At 48.3% G+C, this 21,520-nt stretch overlaps 8 protein-coding genes across 8 annotated transcripts; 4 read left to right on the top strand and 4 right to left on the bottom strand.

The window, feature by feature from the left end:
• Positions 1 to 1,753: 1,753 nt before the first annotated feature.
• Positions 1,754 to 2,665, top strand: CPAR01_01852 (3-oxoacyl-(acyl-carrier-protein) reductase; the record flags this gene model as incomplete). The annotated part of the gene is made up of 1 exon (XM_060486140.1): positions 1,754 to 2,665. One exon carries the CDS (start codon positions 1,754 to 1,756, stop codon positions 2,663 to 2,665), a length of 912 nt encoding a protein of 303 aa, XP_060356997.1.
• A 2,182-nt stretch (positions 2,666 to 4,847) lies between these two features.
• On the bottom strand, positions 4,848 to 5,750 carry CPAR01_01851 (uncharacterized protein; the record flags this gene model as incomplete). Its single annotated transcript, XM_060486139.1, has 1 exon — positions 4,848 to 5,750. One exon carries the CDS (start codon positions 5,748 to 5,750, stop codon positions 4,848 to 4,850), a length of 903 nt encoding a protein of 300 aa, XP_060356996.1.
• An 824-nt stretch (positions 5,751 to 6,574) lies between these two features.
• CPAR01_01850 (uncharacterized protein) lies at positions 6,575 to 8,201 on the top strand (the record flags this gene model as incomplete). The annotated part of the gene is made up of 5 exons (XM_060486138.1): positions 6,575 to 6,900; positions 6,956 to 7,322; positions 7,374 to 7,813; positions 7,867 to 8,107; positions 8,157 to 8,201. The coding sequence occupies 5 exons, from the start codon at positions 6,575 to 6,577 to the stop codon at positions 8,199 to 8,201; spliced, it is 1,419 nt and encodes a 472-aa protein (XP_060356995.1).
• A 623-nt stretch (positions 8,202 to 8,824) lies between these two features.
• CPAR01_01849 (3-octaprenyl-4-hydroxybenzoate carboxy-lyase UbiX) lies at positions 8,825 to 9,409 on the bottom strand (the record flags this gene model as incomplete). Its single annotated transcript, XM_060486137.1, has 1 exon — positions 8,825 to 9,409. The coding sequence occupies one exon, from the start codon at positions 9,407 to 9,409 to the stop codon at positions 8,825 to 8,827; it is 585 nt and encodes a 194-aa protein (XP_060356994.1).
• A 905-nt stretch (positions 9,410 to 10,314) lies between these two features.
• On the top strand, positions 10,315 to 11,829 carry CPAR01_01848 (uncharacterized protein; the record flags this gene model as incomplete). The annotated part of the gene is made up of 1 exon (XM_060486136.1): positions 10,315 to 11,829. One exon carries the CDS (start codon positions 10,315 to 10,317, stop codon positions 11,827 to 11,829), a length of 1,515 nt encoding a protein of 504 aa, XP_060356993.1.
• A 368-nt stretch (positions 11,830 to 12,197) lies between these two features.
• CPAR01_01847 (FAD binding domain-containing protein) lies at positions 12,198 to 13,841 on the bottom strand (the record flags this gene model as incomplete). Its single annotated transcript, XM_060486135.1, has 4 exons — positions 12,198 to 12,695; positions 12,770 to 13,143; positions 13,296 to 13,492; positions 13,543 to 13,841. 4 exons carry the CDS (start codon positions 13,839 to 13,841, stop codon positions 12,198 to 12,200), a joined length of 1,368 nt encoding a protein of 455 aa, XP_060356992.1.
• A 1,476-nt stretch (positions 13,842 to 15,317) lies between these two features.
• On the top strand, positions 15,318 to 16,972 carry CPAR01_01846 (uncharacterized protein; the record flags this gene model as incomplete). The annotated part of the gene is made up of 4 exons (XM_060486134.1): positions 15,318 to 15,959; positions 16,134 to 16,258; positions 16,309 to 16,768; positions 16,832 to 16,972. 4 exons carry the CDS (start codon positions 15,318 to 15,320, stop codon positions 16,970 to 16,972), a joined length of 1,368 nt encoding a protein of 455 aa, XP_060356991.1.
• A 215-nt stretch (positions 16,973 to 17,187) lies between these two features.
• On the bottom strand, positions 17,188 to 18,849 carry CPAR01_01845 (beta-fructofuranosidase; the record flags this gene model as incomplete). Its single annotated transcript, XM_060486133.1, has 2 exons — positions 17,188 to 18,357; positions 18,409 to 18,849. 2 exons carry the CDS (start codon positions 18,847 to 18,849, stop codon positions 17,188 to 17,190), a joined length of 1,611 nt encoding a protein of 536 aa, XP_060356990.1.
• Between the last annotated feature and the right edge of the window lie 2,671 nt (positions 18,850 to 21,520).

The raw sequence follows: 21,520 nt of genomic DNA, 5'->3' as shown, positions 1-21,520 counted from the left end.
AAAGTGCCATTCTCTTTTTAAGACATGTTCCATGCCGAAACACTCGATAGGAAGCGTTACCAAGAATTGGCTCATAGAAGCTGATCAAGTCATCGGAGATGAGAATTGAGTATTGTCAATCTTGGGGCGTCTGCGGACTGAACCGTCAGAAGTCGTCGCGGATGACCCAGAAACGGTGAGACTGCTCAGAAGTTTGACCCCGACGGGGTACGTGAACAAGCTATCCCGCATCGTGGTAGATGGACCAGCCTCTGATATTTCGGACGGATATTCCCTAATCATCGTCGTGTTTTTGAGCGATGGTGCTTGAACGGTAGCTCGTTCTATAACGGTGCTGCTGACTAGCGTCATGCCGCCGACCGATAACGCTGAACTTATTAGACCCAGGCAGAATAAGGCGAGAATCGCCACGAAAACGAAATCATAGATCCCACCGAATACGAGGGATCCCAAGATTGTTCAATCCTTTGAGACTTTGAACTTTTTATCCACCGGCGTTGAAAATGACCAGTCTCGTGCCGTATTGTATGAGACTGGTGACATTTGAAGTTTGTATGACGCCCAGAATGGTTGCGAGAAGCTGGATGCCCGACTGCCCGGCGGCACGATTGGAAGTAATTGCATCGGATGAGGATTTGTACCACGAGCCATTGATAGACCATTTTTACAAATGGGCCACGATGATGACGGAGCTTAGGGCGGTGGCGAAGACCAGAGAAAGGGATACGCCACATTTGGCCCAAAAGCCAACCTGCCTGGGTTGCCAGACTTTGGAGGCGCCCATTTGAACTATCATTGTTTTAGTGGCTTGGGCAGGTGCTCCTTTAGACTGTGAGAAATTTGAGAAGGGTTGGGATTCGATGTGCCATACGAATTGAGGACGGAGTCAGGAAGAAAGGGAACAGAATGAGCGACATGTTGATAGGTGTTGGACCTGACTTTGAGGGCATCAGGCTCGCGATGAGAAAACAACTGTCCCCACAGCGTGATTGTACACTAAGCCAATATCCGAAGTCTCAGCCCCCTCGTACGCATGTTGTTGTTGGTGCACAAGGCTTAGCTTTTTACACCTCGGGCCAATCGGATCGAATACTTTCGTGCTGAGGGGTTATAACCCCGGTCTAGTCTCATGCTTAGAAAACCTCAACTCAAGGCTAAATGGTGCGGCACACAATGTTGATTTCCATCCTAACATAGGAACCACGATAAATATAGTAAAGTTGATAGAGAATACTTGACTGTAACGGAAGCATAGAATAACCAAGGCCGAATCTACTAGCAACCCGGCGGCTGTAGGACAGGATATATGCAGGGCATACGGGACCACGTTAAGTCACCCGGAACGAAAGAATTATTGATCAGATCACGTACAGATAAGAAAAGGCAATGAGCGCCCGTAGATCTCTTGGCCTGAGAAATTACCTATGTTTTCCAATAATTAACAATTGCACCTGTTAATTCTCTATGAATAGTACTATGGATTCTTTGTTTGGGTAGAACTTACTGACGTAAGTGTTTCGCATAGACCGGGCTGATTAGTGATCAGCCAACAAGATACGTAAAGGCCGAGGTAAAGAGTTTCCAGGTCCCTAATAAATCCGAATGCGAGATTAATATAGTGTATATAAGTTGACAGATAGACATAGTTGTGTATGGATATGTATCTATACTGACTCTAGTCGCTGCTGATTCAGTTCTTAAACACATAAATTCGTCTTATATATCACCAAGTAAATCAAACACACTCAACAGCATGTCCGCCGGGTCTGGAAGCATTCGGCGTGACTTTACAAATACACGCCACTCAGTATCCTACGATCTGATTTCTCCACTCCAACTAGATTTGTCCGGCAAGTACGCTGTGGTCACGGGCGCATCCTGGGATACTGGCGTTGGCTTTGCTACGGCATCAGCCTTTGCACGAGCGGGCGCGTCAGGAATCGCCGCTGTCGACCTGCACGGCTTATCCGCAGGCCTCGTTGCGAAGCTCAAACAGATCGCGAGAGAGGCTGGACGGGATGAACCACTCGTCGTTGATTGTACCACAGACATTGCCGATGCAGCCAGCGTCAAAGCCGCTTATGACAAGATAGCCGCTGCATTTGGTGGCCGTCTAGACGTCCTTGTCAACAACGCGGCGCACATGGAACCTTATGAAAAGTTCCTAGATGCGGATCCTGATGCTTACTGGCGCACTTGGCAAGTCAATCTCGGCGGGCTTTTTAACATGGCTCGTGCCTTCTTGCCGATGATGATATCGACTCGCGCATCCGGCGATGGGCTCTGCATCATGATAAATGTCTCATCTTCAGGCGCATTAAGTGCGCGCCCAGCTAGCACGGGATATCGATCATCCAAGCTCGCAGTTACACGTTGGACAGAGTCGGTTCAGCTCGACTATGCCGATCAAGGACTTCTGGCGTTCTCCCTCAATCCAGGCGCCATCAAGACCGAGATAACCAAGGGCGGCTTGCCGGACCACTTGCGAGATTCTCTTCCTGATAAACCAGAAATCGCGGGCGACACAATTGTATGGCTGGCGGCCGAACGCCAGGAATGGCTGGCAGGACGATATGTTAGCTGCCCATGGGATATGGGGGAGTTAATGCAGATGAAAAATACTATCATCGAGGAGGACAAGCTCAAGCTGAAGATGGCTTTCTAGCGGCAGGAGCGGGTAGGCCGCGCAAAGTCAGGCAAAGTAGAGGTCAGGTCTGGACTTGAGTGTTCCAGTAAGCTATCCGACGATGCGGTCCGATGAGAGAAGGAGGGGATCAATACCATGGATTAAAAATAAGGTTTCTTTCTGATCATGGAGACATGATCAACGATTCCACGTGAGAAGGTGCTTTTTAAACGGGCCGCACTCGTTATCACGCTGAAGATTCTCAGCCAGCTTCGTCGGTTAATCCTTGCATTCTATAATGTTTTCAAACCTAAGCACGTCTGATATAGCTATCTATACGAGGTTTGTGAATATGTGGCTCTTTTTACTACGTCTATCTAGATGCCTTCGGCCTTATCATCTCCTTAGGTGTCTAAAACCGTGCGTCGTCTGCCCTGGAGTCCTTGGTCGCTTCCAGGTTAGCAAGTCTACAGACTTCGTCCTCTTCCATATCATCTGATGCCCCGACAAGACAGGCTGTTGCTTTTTCCATCACGATGAGGTCAAAAGCTGTATTTAATGACTCTATGCCGGTCGAAAATGCGGTGACAGGCGTTCTTATAGAGCCCGCAGACTATATGAGCAGCATATTCACCCATGTGACGACGGTGTCAGCGAAGGTCTGCAGCACATACCAGCGTGTGTGAATACGCTGACTCAAGAGGCCAGATATTCCGAAGAGATTGTTGGAGACGCGAGCTTGTGTCTCAAAGTCGAGGCCGCTGAAGACGTCTTCAAGAAGAATGCAGTCTCGTCGGGAATAGACAGCGCATGCAATAGCCTAAAGAGCACGTAGGTTAACAAAGAAGATGCCAAGGAAATGACGGCAAAGTAATCAATGCTTATTACGCGCTGCTTCTGGCCACCACTAAGGGTAACGCCCTTGCTGCCCATCATAACCTAGTCGCCATTCGGGAAGGTTGCAATGTCCTCTTCCAAGGCACAAGCTCTAATAACGATACTGTACCAAGAAGGCTCGAAGTGAGAAAAGTCAGTAACATTGCGACGAAGGGTTTCGTTAGTTAGCCAGGTAGTTTGGTCACAAAAGGCGATCTTGTCAGAACATCGGCCAATATTCCCCTCTGTGACCGGAGTTTCACCCAATATGGCTTTGAGGAGGGGCGAATTTCCAGAGACTTAGGGTCCAACAATCATCGTGAGCTTTCCAAGGCGAATATTGAGCGTGAGGTCGGTCAAAGCCAGGTCTGCGTCTGCCTTCCATCCACATTTGGCATTGCGAATCTCGAAGGTATCCCGTTCGCCAGGGGATCCAGAATGAGAGTCAGTATGGTTGTGGGCTGCTTTTCGGACTTCTGACGAACCGAGGAGCCGCTCTAAGATTCACCGACGAAGGATGTGCTGTCGAGGTTGCCGGAAGTGCTACGGACTTCTGACTTGACAGACGTCTCTGGGGACAGAGGAAATGATTGGACGCGACCGAAGCAGGCGATAGAGGCAAAGATGTTCGGGAGTTAGGCGAACAGCTCGTTCAGCAGTTGAGTGACGAGTATTAGAAGGGCGAGTAATGTGAAGATTTGGTTCGAATACAGGGTGGTGTGTTCCTTTTGTGCGATGACTGCGTATGCGCCGAGGGAGTCGCTAATATCAGGGAGGAAGGTTATCCTATGAACTAGGGTTTAAAACGCTTTATTAATAGTATCAGGCTCGTTAACAGCGCCGTCAAGATCAGTATCTACTCAAATAATAAATTGATTCTAAGATGTAGTTATCATAATCGATGCTCCCGCCCCGTATATCACGCCCTACTTAAATAAGAGCATAGCTTTATTTTTATTTAGGGTAAAGATAAGTTAGGAATCCGAGTAGTAGAAATACCTCATTCTAAGTGAATATACTGTCACCGAGGGCGCCAAAGCTTTGAAGCTAGATAAGGAAACTATTTTGGCCAAGAGATTTAGTCCGGGAGGTACCCCTGTCAAAGCAGCTAGCTCTTTTCCTTAGTAATGGATGTCATGGATAATTACTTTCCCTCCACATCAGGCATCTCCAACCAAATGCCCGCACTAAGTCATCCTCTTATGGTGGTATACGGCATCTGCAGACACACAGCGGGTTTGCCATAGACAGCTCGCTATAGCAATATGGATGCAGAGGATGGCGATTAAATTTAATCTAGTATTTCTAAGATAGACCAGCTGTTACATAATAGAAATAAGCGAATTTAGCTCTTGTACAAACAGTCAAGACGAATACCAGTGGAAAAGTAAGGTCCCACAATTGGGATAAAGTCAGCGACAAAAGCAGATATGGACTGGGCCTTAGAACAACCACCGGTCCCAATAGCCTGTGAAGAAATTCTAGCTTGATACGCATCAGCACGAAGCGACCCATCACGGTTATAGACGTTCATGCGGATAATGCTAGGAAGCCAAGTGCCCCATTTAAGACCAGTGCACTCCATACCCGACAACGGACAGTCCTTATTATACGGGCAAGGCTTGCCCGATCTTCCTCCACATGCCGAGTCGGCTTTGTTCGGCGTTCCCTCCTGCCAGGTGAAGCCATAGCAGCCGTTATACACGGTGTAACCGTTGTGCTTGCCAATGCTGTTGGCTGTCTCCCACATAGAGTGGATCAGGGCGTCGCGCATCGACCAGCCGCTGAGACGACCTACGGCTCCCCACTGACCGTCGAGGGTGAATCTAGTGGTTACGCCGCCGTTTCCACCGTATGGGCTGTTGCAGAACTTGCTCCATGCGTTGCGAGTGATGTCTGAGAGACCGCCCCTGTCGTCGCTGGAGTCGTACATGCGCGTCCAGAGCATGTAGAAGGTGTCGACATCGCCAACGTTGACGAGGTTGTCGGTATACATGCCGTGGATCTGGTAGATCCAGCTGGCTCTGGCCTCGAGGGCCTCAGTCTCATTATGGACGGAAGCAGCAGCGGCTTCCTGACGGGCTGCTTCTGCTTTGACGGCCTGAAGCCAGTGCTCGCCGTCAGCGTCATGAATCTTGGCGAAACCTTCGGGCTGTTGGAGCTCTTTGGATGGCTGAGCTTCAGTCGGTATGGAGAAGACAAGGGGGAAGCTTGCAAGGAGGGCAAGTGAAGCTGAGGTGAACTTCATGATCAGATAGTTGAAAAGCTTGAAATCTTTGAACAAGTGAGGCTGCGATGATACTAATGGAAAGTTTGTCGAATCCAGTGATCTCTATATATACAAGTACTAATCTACACTATATCCCATCTCTCACGCGACAGTATCACCAGTCTTCTGCGTATTCTATGACAAACAACTTCTGTATGATAAGCATGAATCATCCTATCACCACGCCAAGGAAGCTGAAGGGGAGATAATCGTCAAATTTCGTGCTAAGAAGATAGCATGACTTTACGAGCTCCCCTGGAAAGGAGCGCATTCACACGAGTATGATCAATCGGAACAATTATTTTTTTTCTTTCCCTCAGCGAGTCAGCACCCACTATATTTTATCAAAGCTCGTGGCCCCAATTTCAAACTCTTTCCACAACTCAGGTTTCAACGTCGACCAGTCGCTGCATATGTTTTTGTATTATCTATAAGGTTCATGGCTTCTGTGGAGCTGGTAGATAGAGAGTCGATGAGCCAATCATGATCGGGAAATGTCTTTTTAAACTTCAGAGGGATCCATCATGTGATTCGATAAAACATTCTAGAATTGGGAGGGTTCAGCTGTGCCTCAGCGGCGGCTTGGCCGCGCGGAGGCCTTTGTGAAATTAAAGAATGGCTAGACGAGATTAGGTCCCATGACAAGCTAGCGGGATGACGATCTGGGCTTAAACGGGCTAAATCCGGGAGTGGAGAGTTTATGATACTGATAACTGTTGATATAATAGATTCTTCAAACAGAGATTATCTGGGTCTGCTCTCCGGTTTGGAAATTGATTCTCTCGTCTCTTCTACTTACTATCATGAAATCCTCAACACTCCTATCATTCGTTGCTCTTGTTGTTCCGACACAATGCGTCAAACTTCGTGGAACAGAGTTCACTGTCTTAGTATCTTCAAGGCCAGCGCTTATCTTGTTTACAGCGGACGGTTGCAAGGAATGTGACAGAGTGCAAGAAGTCCTGGACAGGGTGTCTCCAACGCTTACCAAGACCGCTATTGCTTCTGTTAACTGCAATGAGGAGCCGGCTGTGTGCGATGACTCTCAGGTCTTTACTGTTCCCACATTGAAGTTTACACCCGGCAACAAGGAGTTGATTACCTACAAAGAAGCTTTAGACGCGTCATCGTAAGTTTTGTCGATTTCTCTAACATGGCTTGTGGATCACTGATCATGGATGCAGGGTTGTAAAATATATTGAACGCCAATCAGGTTCTCCAGTTACGGAGCTTACTGAAAAGAACCATCTCCATTTCGCGCGCTCATCTCGAGTCACAGTTGTTGCCTTTATTGGTTCGGATCATCAACCTGAGCTTGAGACCTTTCACGCTGTTGCTACTAAGTGGCGAGCGCATTACAGTTTTGGTAATCTTCATAGCCCAGAGAAAGACAGGAAAGGCCCTTCCGTCGCTGTCTATACCCAAGAGGAAGAGGATCCAGTTTATTACCGCGGACCTTTCACCGTCGTAGCTGTCGAGGCCTTCTTGCAGGATGCAACCCAGCCGCTGATTCGCGAATACGATCCCATCATTCATGAAGAAGCAACAAAGGTAGGTCCCTCTTCGCTTTGCTGAATGTTTGATGGTGACTAACCATTCAAGGATGAGAAACCATTGGCCCAGATATTCTTCAGCAAGCGGGATGATCGGGCTGAGATCGTCAAGTCACTGGCTTCTCTTGCAAAGAAGTACAAAGATCAACTCACCTTCTTGACGGTGTTTGCGCCAGATTACCCCAAAAGATGTGAGCAAATGCATCTTAGCAAGGACATCAAGCGTGGTTTCTCCATTGCAAATCAACAAGGGAGAGCATATCCTATGTCTGAAAAGGTGTTCAACGTCAACAGGGTCGCTAAACATGTTTTGGCTTACCTGGATGGTTCATTGATACCTACCATCAAGTCAGAACCGGTGCCGGAGGCGTCGACAACGCACCAATTTTTGACCACGCTAGTTGGCAGTACTTTTGACGACCTAGCTTATGACAAGTCTAAAGATGTCTTGGTTGAGTTCTACGTGCCGTGGTGTCAATACTGTACTGAGTAAGTTGATCATATCTGTACGCCATCCAATGCAGTACTAACAAGCCGAACAGTCTGCATACTCCAATGAATGAGCTCGGGTTCAAATACACCAAGTTTGGCCTGTCGGACAAAGTCGCGCTGGCAAGTATTGATGTCGACGCGAACGATGTGCCAATCGAGATAGCATCATATCCATCAATCAGGCTATATCGCGCCGGTTCGAATGACGTTGTACCTTTCCAGGGCAACTTCACTAACATGTTGACAGTGGAACAGCTGGATGCTTTTGTTTCACAGAGTGGAAGTCATGGAGTAAGTGTAATCAGTCAGAGCAAAGCCCATGACGAGCTGTAGTATCCAGATAGAGACTTCTACCGAGCAGCTCATACGCAAAAGTTCAGCATGATCTCTCACTTATGGACTTTTCAATCCTTTATGTGAATTTTACTACCTTGTGGCTGACCACCGGTTACCTAATGCTGCAAAACTTATATCACAGCGGTCAGCTGAGTGGCTGTGCCAGGCCACACCATGTGTCATTCAATGAAGGGTTTCACCATCTTCCCCACGAGCGTAATCAGATGAATGGTTGCTGCATAGCTCTAACGAATCTAAACTCTCCATTCCCTTCATCTTGTCTTCAAGTTCTTTAATATGGCTTTTAAGACCCAAGGCTGGGTCCAAGTCCTCCAATTGTCACTCCAAAGGTCGTTGTCATAGCTTCAAAGCTCCAACAGTATTACTGAAAACCCGTTCATTGCGGAATCGGGTACTATCCCAACTTCTTATAACCTCATGAAACTCACGTAGTTTGTTAAATGTAGCCAAATGACCATACACGGAGTTTCGCAATTAGTCTTCTACCATTCATCTTGTTCATGTCTCTAGTGAAGTTGCAGTCCCAAGTCTCTTCAGCTCCTCGGCCAAACTAATCCTTTTCGATTCTGTGAACACCCACACAGACAACCAACTCCCATGGACCGAGTTGTTTTCGCAACAGCTATTCCTGATTTTCAGATACGGAACCCATTAATCTCTTTGGAAACCTCCCCATCGCTCAAACCCTCCCGTATCTAGGTTAAACAGATCGAGCATTCGCCCAACACTATGCTCAACGATATCGTCCACCGTCGCCGGCCGTTGATAGAACGCGGGCACCGGCGGAAAGATAACGACCCCGTTCCGTGCCAGAGAGAGCATATTGTCGAGGTGAATTCCGCTCAGGGGACACTCCCGTGCGGCGAGTACAAGCGTTCGGCGCTCTTTAATCACCACGTCCGCCGCGCGGGCGACAAGCGAGTCGCATAACCCCGCGCGTATTGCAGCGAGCGTTCGCATACTACAAGGCACCACGATCATACCGTCGACTCGGAACGACCCGCTCGCGATTGGGGCGGCCATGTCGCTGTTGTTGTGGACGTGATCCGCGAGGGCGCGGACGGCCGCCGGGGTGTAGTCTGTCTCGTGTTTGAGGGTGCTCTCAGCCCACTTGGTCATGATGAGGTGTGTTTCGACATTAAGCCGCCGGAGGGCGATGAGGGTCTTGATTCCAAGGATAGCTCCAGTTGCGCCTGTGAGAGCAACGATAATGCGCTTTCGTTGTGAGGTAGTCATGCCTTCTATCGTCATTTATATGGCTACGTTTGTGATGGAAAGAGGCAATATGAGAACCGCCCAAAAATATATGTTTGCATAGGGACACGACATGCAAGTCCCTAGGTCAACTCTCACAGCCAAAATCGTCTAGAGCCAAAATCACCAGATTTGATGTTTGTCTTTTAATCCTACAACATCAGGTTTGTTTAGGGCTTAGAGCCATCTACCGTGAAATCACACACAGTAAGTTTTCCACGGTTCATTCGACACGGAGAACCGAACGCGCGAATCTTCAACAGCATCGGCGGTCAGGTATAGTTCCGCTCCGCGCCGGGGCCGACAGTGTCTTAAAGACGTAACAGTAACGTAAAAACGACGACTAGGCCTCTGAATTAGTGGGGAAAAGATGGAAATAGTGGCGGATATAAGAAGCGGCTATACTATAAGGAACGGGTTTTGTTCGATTTAGTGTGAATCGGCGGAGACACCATGTCTGACGCCGAAGATGTTGTGGATCTCGTAACGGATGACCTTCCGGTCGACGCTACGGGAGCTGAGCCGGTTCTTACGCGATTAACTCGGTAGACGATAGATTGAGAGAATGTGTACTGGCCCTGAGGACCTAGTGGCGGCCCATACAATCACCCAAACCCTCTACATTGGGACCCGGCGTTCTGTGAAGCTCAAAGTACATTGAGCCCTATTGACATAATATACGCTCAACCTAAGCCATTTCTGCTGGTGCTCTGAATGGTCCATATTTTCATTAGGCCAGGAAGTTTCCAGGGTGCATGTGGGCTTTGTTCAAGCGGTGACTTATAAATGCCCTCGGGTACCGTGTGATTGAAGAACCAAAATTGTCGTTCAACTCGACACCTCATCCCCTTAAACATCATTTCCTACTTGAGTCAGAACAAATGGCAATGAACTTAGCGACTGAGAACACAAAATCATCCGCGGCCAGCTTCCGCACCTTCATCGAAGAGTTGGCCGAAGAGAACGACCTACTAAGCATCACTAAAGAGGTCGATCCTCATCTAGAGCTAGCAGCCATCACACGAAAGGTTTACGAAACCAGAGACAAGGCCCCCTTCTTTCAATGCGTCAAGGGTCGCACCGAAGATGGCCTCTTTCGTGTTCTTGGGGCACCAGTCGGAGCGAGCAAGCTTCCTGGCAAGTGTTTCATCCGCATCGCGAAGTCGTTGGGGCTACCGTCTACATCGAGTGGACGAGACATAATCGAAGCAATCAACCAAGCAAAAAGGCTCCAACCCATCCCTCCAACCGAGTTCGAAACTGGCCCGGTAAAAGAGTTCAAGATCGCTGGAGATCATATTGACCTCGAAAGCCTTCCCATCCCCATGTTACATGAGGCTGACGGCGGCCGTTATCTCCAGACCTTTGGCATGTTCATTGTGCAAAGCCCCGACGGGGCGTGGGTTAACTGGTCTATTACCCGCGGCATGGTTAATGGCAAACGGACCATGGTCTGCCCGACAATGTCCGCGCAAGACATCGGACGCATTCGCAATATGTGGCTGGAAAGGGGCGAGGATATGCCCTTTGCCTTATGTTTCGGGGTTCCGCCTGCCGCCATCATGGTGAGCGGGATGCCAATTCCGAAGGGTGTGAATGAGAGCGGTTTCGTGGGCGCCCTTATCGGCAAGCCAGTGGAGGTCACTAAGTGTGAGACCAGCGAGATTCGGATTCCCCGCGATACCGAGCTGGTTCTGGAAGGTCTTGTCTCCGCAACGGAGACGGCGAATGAGGGACCTTTTGTCGAATACCATGGTCATGCCTTCCAAGGCGTGGCTAAACCTGCCCCCGTCTTCCGAGTTGATGCCATCACATACCGGAAAGATCCCATTGTGCCAATTTGCGTCACGGGGCGGGCAGCGGAGGAGAGCGAAACAGTATGGGCTCTGACTCAGGCGGCCGAGGTGCTCAACATTTGCCAAGCCGCCGGCCTCCCTATCAAGATGGTCTGGAGCCCGTTTGAATCTCACTGTCTCTGGTTCGCTCTGCAGGTAGACTGGGTCGCGCTTCGTGCCCTACGGACCGATATGGAGGAATTCTGTAAGAAGGTAGGCACAATCGTCTTCGCCTCGAAGCCAGGCTTCTACATTCCCAAAGTGTACCTGGTCGGAGAGGACATCGACCCAACGGATCTCAACGACGTGATCTGGGCCGAGGCCACCAGGTGCCAGCCTGAGGTGAATGAATTTTTCTTCGACGACTATGGAAACATCCCGTTGATTCCGTATGTCAGTCGGGGGTTCAGGAAGGGGAGAAATCATGTCAAGGTTGTACGATGTTGCATGTTCCCTGAAGAGTTCACAGAAGCTAAAGAGAATTGGAAATCGGCGTCTTTCCGAGGTTCGTACCCCCAAGACATCCAGGATAAGGTCGACAGCCAGTGGACATCCTATGGGTTTTAATCCCTTCCAAGTACTGGGAGCAAATCATGTCAAAGTGGACTTATTGAAGGATTACACAGGGTTAGTAAGTCAACATAAAAATTAGTACGTGATTCCATTCTCTGCCTTTGAATTGATTACTGAGTGTCCAATTTTTCGTTGTATAATGATGGCTTCACTCCTCTATCTTGCGCAAACGTGGATTTATGATTTATGTAATGCAGATCTCCAGCTTGATACTAACGAGTTGCTCAGGACAAACTAATGACAACTTGATTTGTTGACTGGCTCTTGACAGATCTAGTACTATGCATGTAAAAGGAATGAAGCGGCAAGACACTGATTAAAAGAGTGAAAGTAAAGGAAAGGAGCCCTGGACATGTATTCTCCTAGCGGGTTTTGGGCACCCATACCAACCGTCCAGCACTTTGAACTAGGTATAGAGACACACCAAGAGTCACCACTAAGAGCGTCCCGGTATTCCAACCAAACAAGGAGTACCTAGAAGAAATTGCAGGCAACTCGTCATTGTAAGGCGTCGTATGGGGTCTTTCCGGTGCGGGGAGCTTCTCTATATGTGGACCAGCAAGAGACTGCTTGAGAATTTCTTTGAAGAAGAGGTCATCCCCGAGCCAGGGTAAGACGTAATGTATAATAAGCCCTGAAAACGGCGGCTGTTGGCAGAGGAATGCGCCATCTCGACGACCCTTCTTCATCATGCTGGAGGCCCGTTCATATCGAATCGCGCATACTTCACTTAGCGCCTTTTCGATGAATTCAGGTTGGAGGTCTGGAGAGGTTGGAATCTCGCTACGCGTGAGGGCGTTGACAAGATTCGCTGCCGCCTCAATCGCACCGTTTCCTCCTTGAGCTGAGATCGGATGAACCTGGATGGTGATATTAGCACACCTATCCACCTCTGTAGTCTATGTAGTCCTGGGTCCGTGGGTTACGGCAGTACCTTGGTTGCCGCATCACCAATGATAAGAATCCTCTGGAAATGCCATCGCCTGAACACATGTTCCTCCAACGGGACCAAGGTAGACTTGATACGGTTGTCGTAGAGATCCCCGAACGTCAGTTCTTCTGTGATGTGATCATGTCGATGTTGTGTCGACAGCAAGAACTCATCCTCCTTAGAGAATTTAGGAATGTCTTTTCCGAATTTTGTCTCTCCTAATTCGTGGAACAGGAACCAATACACCCGGTCTCCCGGTGCGGATATGACCAGGTATAGATGGCCTCGGAAGAACGTGCTCTGCTGAGTAGCACCAGGCGGGAAGTTTACTGGTTGCTTAGAAATTCCGAAGATGCACTTCATGCTCGATTGTACGACTATGCATAACGGTTAGTATATCTCTCTTCGCCAACACTACGTCAGTGCAACGTTGTGGAAATCCTTATATACTTACTTGATCTCTCTGACTGGGGAAACGCAATTGGATCAGAGACACTAGCTATCCGCCACATCTCTTCTCGTACCTTACTATGAACTCCATCACCGCCGACCAGGATATCGCCGGTATGTGTCGATCCATCCTCCGTGGTGACCAAAACTCCTGTAGAGCTGGTTTCCACGTGGACTACACGCTTGCTCGTAAGGACTTTGTCCTTTTGTTTCAAGTTGTCGTACAGGATTTGAAGTAACATCTGTCTATCTAACCATAAAGACGCGTATCCGGCGCTTTCTTGGTTAGTGTCATGGACATCAACTCTTGAAAGAATTCAACCGACTGTTTCTCCATTCTTTCTGAAATAGTAGGTCCAGGAGCTGATGAGTTTGGTTTCCCATTCGCATCGCGGAAGGTCACCCTGTGGTAGTAGTTTCCAGCAGCCTCTCGGAGTCGCTCATAGCAGCCTAGTTGATCCAGGATGCGCAGGCCGTTGGGAAGTAAGCCGATGCTAGCTCCGACTTGGGGCGCAATCTCAGGATACGCTTCGAGAATCGTGTATTCGATGTCGAATCTCTCCAGCATATTGGCAAGAGAAAGGCCAGCGACACTGCCGCCTACAATGACGATTTTGATACCCATGGCGTCGGGTTCGAACAACAGAGCATGGAATGATTACTGGATAATATGGAAGAATGGAAGGTCGACTTGGACTGCAAATATAGATTTCCTGTGATCTCTTTCGCTTCGAGCAGTTCTGCCTTGATCTATGTCTTTTGCAGCTGGCGACATTTCGGATCTTGGCAAATTCCGCCCCGCCGGCTGTTCGGTATCACGGAATCTTGACCTTATATTCCCCGTTATCCACCGGTAACAGAGCCCAGTATGTAGCAGCTCGTATCGCTACTTCTCCAGCTAACTTGGCTCATTGCCGTCTCCTTCACCCAGTGTCTCCACAGCGAGTTTTTGAGTTGTCATTATAAGGACACCGGGAGGAGCCGAATTTCCGATCTTCAGGATAAAGCGGTAGTGGCCGACAGGTTAGGGCATAATACGACCCTGGGAAATGTTTTCCTTGTGTGATAATCAAGCTCGCGCTTGCGGAAGCTTTTATCAGAAACCTATTCTACTGCATTAATGGACCTTCAAACATGTCCTGAATGTTTTCGTTCATGGATGACGCCGCCTTTTATGCACATCGCGGTCGTTATTCGGCGCATAGATAAAAGCCTCACTCACAGCAACAATTTTAGGATCACCGGAGTGCAAACGTAATTTAACTCTGTCGATGCCTTATTCGCGAATTCTTGCCACGTTGCTTTTCGAACTTCTCCGTATCGTGACAGAAGCGGACCGGCCTCTTCTTCGAGGATCAGAATTCTCGGAAGGCAGTTCCCAGGTGCTGCAGAGTCTAGGAATCTAGTTGTCAGACCAAGTCCGCCAATTGGGTTGTTGAACTTTAAAAGATGAACAAAGTCATCTCATTCTGAAACGCGCGGCATTGAACATGACTTACATGCGCAGCATCACCACAGAGAACAATCCTCTCAGTATGGAAAGGCTTGGCGCACCTTTGATGGGCCCAATAGGGATTTGCATTCACCAGATCGTACTCCAAGGGTCTAGGTCCTGGAAGTAGACGCTCGTCCTCCTCATGGAGTTGCTTGATGATGTCTGTCTGGGTCCACGATCTCGTCCCCACTCGTTCCCCTCATCGGGGGACTTCTATGTACGGGCCATGTTGCTCATATTGAGTGTTCTGTAAGGTAGTTGTCAGTTGGACTTCTGACTAAGTGTCAATTGAATTGTCTTTTGTAAAAGGTAGAGTACTCAGTTCGGCACCTTTCGTCGTACCAAATACCTCCAAGTCAGTTACATTCCCAACAAGTCAGAGTTCATGACAATGTAAATTCTGTTTGAGGCCCCACATCCACGATGCGGGCACATCCAATGCTTCTGGCCCGTATATTGGCTATTTGTTCGAAGAGAAAAAAAGGAATGATATGCTACCCCAGATGTTCCATTAGCTGTAATCCCTTAGGTGCATTAATAATTCTGTAGCACATTATCCCTTTGCACTCAGGCGCCCGGCTCATGACGACGGTCCTCCTTCTCAACATGACGCAACACTCCACTTGGTTTGACTGGCTAAGCGTGAAACGAGAGATGGATGTCATGCCCACGATATTATCTTGCATTTCTGCCAGAGCTATGGCTATTATTGCTACTTTATTCTACAGACTTATTTTGCATCCTCTCTCCCATCTGCCTGGCCCTCTGCCAGCCAGATTAACAGGTCTCTGGCGCACCACAAAATACATTCAAGGCGACTGGCACGATGACATACTCTCCATCCATGACAAATACGGAAGAGTGGTACGAATTGCACCAAACGAAGTTTCTGTAGTGGACGAGTACGCCATGAAAAACTTGTACGGCCACGGTCACAATGCCGCCAAAACAGATTGGTACTCCATTTGGGACTCTCCCATTACAGCACCTCAATCATTCTCGGAATTGGACCAGAAGCAGCATAGCTTTCTTAGAAAGCACCTGGCGAGTGCTTACTCAATGTCTTCAGTCCTCAACTGCGAGGTCCATATTCAGGCCTGCCTCGATTTACTGATCCGAAAGCTCGAGAAATACACCCAAGCTGGTGAAACTGTTGACATGGCTGTACGGACTAATGCGTTTGCATTTGATGTAGTTGGTGAACTCGACTATGGTTCCCAATTTGGCCATCTTCAGGAAGAAAAGGACGTAGGTCAACTTCGAAAAACCATATTCGATATTTTCAAGCTCTTGTCATCCGTCGGCCACCTCCCGCGGTGGTTATAGCTTGTCACAAGTCGTGGCGCTCAAATGATTACTGGGTTCTTCAACGCAGACCAACCCCTAGTAGCTTTCCGCAATTGGTCCGCGATGAGACTCCAGAAACGTCTAGACGACCCTAAGATGACCGGACGAGAAGACCTTCTGGCTTATTTCTGCCGAATGAAGGACCTCGAAGGCAAGCTAGCTTCCTTTGTTGAAATCTTGGTGGAGGCGATGAATTTAGTGTAAGTTCGACCTCCTCGTCATAACGCATAGCTACTAAGAGAAAGTCCAGTGGGGCAAGAGCAGACACAATCTCTATTAGCATGCGAACCTGCCTCTTTTACTTGGCAGCAAATTCAGGAGTGCTGGCTAAGCTGAGAGAGGAAATTGACAACTTTTACAATGTAAATACTTTGAAAGCACCCATTTCTCACCTGGAAACTCAAAAGCTGCCCTATCTGCAAGCAGTTATCAAGGAGGCCATTCGACTACTACCGTCCATCGTCTTTCAGCTCCCACGACACACACCACCTGACTTTAAGGTAAGGGGTATCAAGATCCCGGTGAACACAATGATTGGAATCAGCCCCATAGCCCAAAATCGCGATCAGGAAATATGGGGTTCAGATGCGAACGAGTTCCCCCCGGGCCGATGGCTCGAAAACGAAGACAAGACAAGATACTTTGATCGTAGTACGATGACATTTGGCGGTAGCGGGCCAAGAATGTGTATGGGAAGGAACATTGCGCCGGTAAGTCGGATAGGACCACGAGCTTTGAGTGGAAGTCAAACTGACCAGGTATGGTTTCTATAGGTGGAGCTGCACAAGTTCGTGGCTCAGTTCGTACACATCTTCGACTTCAAGCTTGTCAATACGGATGCTCCATGGAGAATCAAGGCGTACTGTACCGCGTATCAGAGCGAAGTTTTCAGGAATATAAGCCGACGGAAATAAAGTCTTCAGCAGATCGCATCATCGATTGATGCCCGAGAATGGAAGGCGTGGATGTTCTGCTTGTCCAACTATAGTTTACTTGATAACTACTCCCAGCATACATTACGACATTGTTTGTTGCTTTGATTGTTTAACGCCTGTCCCACCCGTTAGGGTCAGGGCGTCTTCGTCGGTTGTCGAGTACTGTATACGTTAAAATAGTGCCACTGCTCTGTCTATTTCCATGTGCTTCCTAACCCATTTACCTTGACGCTCACTCTCATGCTATTAGGTAGGTCTGTGGTACTCAACACAAAGCGCGACAACGGCTGAGTCGTAAAGAACGTGCTAGTCGCGCTATCGAGGCCACCGTTTATAAAGACCTCAAGAATCGACCTATCAATCACTCCACTGAGACTCCACGAGTTTTGTTCTGTTGTCAAACTACTAATGGACGTTCTTTCTGTGAAAAAGATATTCTCGAAGCCCCGGGCGCCATTCCGGTTGACAAAAAACACGGGATCCCCGCCGAAGAAGTATCCGCCGTTGATGTACTCGCCGGTAGCAGGACTCGAGAACGTAAAGTTCAAAGAAGCAGTTGCTGAGATATCTTTCTCTGGAATGCCTGTCACATTGACCTCCCAGTGAATCGCGTTGGATGCCACATCGGCATAGTCCACGATCAGTGTCCCGTTACCCATGCTGTGGTTGGAAGCCAGTTCACGACCCAGCACAGGCTCCAAATTGTACGGGGCCGAGACCAACTTCCATCCCACTCGCTTCGCCTTAGTCAGATAGTTCTGACGCGGAAGACTCATGATGCTTCTCCAGCCTTCCTTGTCAGTCGGAACCGTTTGAGCATATTGCCAATTGGATGCCCATGCGATTGACACCGGGAATTCCTCGGCCGGGACGCCGTAGAACCATTGCCCGGCATAGTTATCCTTTCCAAAGTCTGCAATTCTCGCAGCCGCGTCAACAGCCTCAAAGTGAGTGCCGTTGAAAGTGCCAGGATGATACTCCGTTATAGAACCTCCTAGAGGCGCACCTGGGTTTATGCTGATGGCCATAAGCCACATGTCGTCCTGCCTCTTGCCCTCTGCGTCTATGTAAGGCATAGAAATCAGGTTTGGGCACTCATACTGCAGACCGAGAAGCCCATGATGGGAGAAGTTGCTAGTTGGTGTCCAATCTTTCAGATTGGGTGACGTGAAGATACCGATGGCAAAGTCATGTGGATAAGCAACCACCATGACCCACGAGCCGTTATAACGGACGACTTTGGGATCGCGGAATTGCGCACTTGTACTATTGATGACGGGGTTGTTTGCATATGGAGTGAAGGTGTACCCTCCATCTCTGGAATAAGCGATACCCTGAGTCTGCAGCGTCGGCGATGCCAGAGTCTTGTTAAATTAGCCACAGTGGTATCGAAAGCTCAATTGGTGTAAACTCACATAGATTGCAACCACGCCGTTGTCTTGGTCTGGGAAGAAGCCGGATGTATTGTTCACATCAACAACAGCACTTCCAGAGTAGATGAAGACATCTTCTTCGGGGGGGAAGAGAGCTATGGGCTGATTTGACCAATGGTATAAGTCTTTGGACGTTGCATGTCCCCAATGCTGGTTGCCTGCAACAACGCCCGTAGGATTGTACTGGTAATACAAATGCCAAACGCCATCGGCGTCTCGGAACATGCCATTGGGGTCGTTCATGAAATTTTGAGGGGGAGAAAAGTGCACTTGAGGGCGGTACGCGCCATTGTAATCGCCAACGATGGGTGTCCCAGTTGGAACATGGACAGGTTGAGAAGAAATGGTTGATTGGCCAAGTGTATGCCGGGTGAACTGGGCGACACCGACAAGGGTCGTCAAGAAGGCACTGCGAATCGCCATGGTATCTATTGTACTAGAAAAGGAGGCATCCGATAATATGACATTTGCTATCACCATAGGGAGCTACCAACGCGATTTATATACAAAAGCCTAATCGCCGAGAGACCGCTTTTACGAGAGTTGTGTCCACTTAAGGCCACGAGCCTAAATGCTTCTCCACAAGAAAAGATGCTTTACCCCACGGAGAACAGGTCGCAAGGCATTCCCAGCGTCGTCTTGACTCGCCCTCCCCGCGATTTTAGTCATGGGGAAATGGCGGAGGAAGCTATCCTTGAAGGAGTGGACAAACGTTAGCGTACTGGTACGACATAGCCAAGGTAAATTTGGGCACTGAGGTAAAAGTTGGCGGGGCTCCGTGCGGTTTAGTGAATAAATTGAGTGTTCATCGGGCCGACGATCGAGAAACGTGTTTGTGATATCCACTTCGGGGAAAATTTCGCCTTGGCTAATGGGCTAGAGGAAGACAAGAGGGCGCACGGAGAAGTCCTCGCTGAAACTTCTTGATTTCTCCTCACCTAACGTACGAGAGAGAGGAGCATCCCACCCGGAAGCTAAGATCAAGAGGGATGACTGAGCTCCGCCTTGGAGGTTGCTCTTCAGATCATCTATAATACGACGAGTCTCACCTTTTCCGGTAATCCGAAGGTACCATAGCACATGGCACAACAAGTTTTCCAGTCTGTTAAAGGGTAGGACAGGGCGGTATGCAGGTCAACCTAACAATGGATGGTACATGCATTAATCACAGCAGGATTCAGTGTCGGAACACTCCAAGAGCGTTGATGTCTAGGTTAGTCCGCTTTATCGCCAATGATTGAAGTGCTGTCATGCCTGTATGGAATGGTTGCAAGATGTCTCAGACGTATCTCGTACATAGTGACTTGCATCTGTATGTTGGATACCCTACTCCGTAGAATCGTACTTAGATAATACACACTACACTCTCTTTCTCTCGTATCCACCCCTATTCTGGTGGCAGCTGCGAACCTCGTAAGTTCTTCTTCCACAATCTATTTCGCCTCCTACCAGACCCAGTAGATTCTTGCAATATCAAATATGAAGCCTCTTTCTTCTTCGGCCCTGCGTGGGTTGTGCGGCACTCAAATTTCCGGCCAGAAAGGGTCTCCAAGTTTAAAGACGGTCTCTATATTCAGGAATCGTTCAAACGAAGACGTAAACTAGAAAAACTACGATCAGATCACGACGGTTTAGAGAAATGTAAGGGTTGAGAAACAAGTGGCTGAAATGACCCTATAAAGGCTATGATTTGTGTTCTCCAATTCTTCGATGAGATCAAGTTTCAGCTTGTCTTAGATGCTGTGAACTGTGGATTATTAGACCCGGAGGATGCTTCCAAAGGTCAAAGATGAACGCATTTCTTAGGGATTTCAGTTGGATTAATAGTTAGCAACATCGAGCTCGCATAATTCTGCTAAGAACTAAACTTAGGTTTGCTTGACACCATAGTCTAGAATCACCTTGTCGCCTAGTCATTCCTTGCGATCAAAACCTAACGCTATATGCTGGGGCATGCATCTCTCTATGTAGGCACTGATCATGTACAGAAGATGCGTCGAGTGCGATTATTAGCTAAAGGAAGCACAAACCTAGAGAAGTAGATGGGCCCATGTACCGTAGTCCAAATGCCGAGATAAACCGAACTCAGTTTGCAGCATACAGGTATCATCGATATTGTAGACTGAGTTAGCTCTACCTCATGGCGCTATTGAGAAATGACCGCGGCGTTCGAGAAGCATATTATTTCAAATATCAATTCTTTGTTTGTTTGATCAATTGAATCAAACTATGTATTAGTAAATATTACTGCCTAGTTCTTAAGCCGTTGACTACCACAAACCTGGCCTTTCAGGTCGATTTCCTCAAACATTGGGGTCAGCGGCCCCAAACCCCCGAAGCCCGCTGTAGTATGGAATTTAGTCCAAAAGCACCTGAGATAGACACCAAAGACTTGATCAAGAGTCTGCTGAAAATGATTCAGCGTTCTAAGTCCTTTGTTCAAAGAGACAATATTAGAGGCGTCGTCAGGGGCTGCGAGAGGACCAATGTCGCACCTCTACGTAACCTATCCCATCCGTCGAGGCATAACGTCAATACAAGCATCTCCATTTTTTCTCCAATTTCACAAAATTCCTTGAAGATGCACTCGTGGGGATAATGGAAATATGATCGGATTATCGTATAATTCGCTAGTACCCCTCACAAAGATACGTATCTATGTACTGACATCATGCCGCGACAGATAGGATAGATCTTGCAATCACAGTGTTAAAGAGCTAAAATTATATCGTTAGGCCGATCAGGCCGACAAATGTGCGAATGGTAAGGAACTGCTCTATATCGATACCAGTGTCTACAATGTTTTTGACGCTGGTCTGTATGTACAGAAGGTTCAGTATAAGTAAGGCAACGCTTATTGCCCATATGACTGGAAGAAGAGAAGCATCGAAGACTGTGGATTCACATTGAAAGGAGCTCTATATTGCAGTCCCAGGAGTTGAAGAGACCCAAGAAAGCCGCAAGGGCAATATGTATTGGCGCCTTCGAAGCCATCGATACCCATCCCAGAATTTAGGATCTGGATGAACGGAAGGGTCCCACATAGAATGCGCAGAAACTCCCATCTTGAATCCCGCGGGAAGGATTGAGCCAT

The sequence above is a fragment of the Colletotrichum paranaense genome (assembly GCF_030867605.1).
Source record: "Colletotrichum paranaense strain IMI 384185 chromosome Unknown Scaffold_1.1, whole genome shotgun sequence".
Lineage (NCBI taxonomy): Eukaryota > Fungi > Ascomycota > Sordariomycetes > Glomerellales > Glomerellaceae > Colletotrichum > Colletotrichum paranaense.
This window is presented reverse-complemented; position numbering and strand designations above follow the sequence as displayed.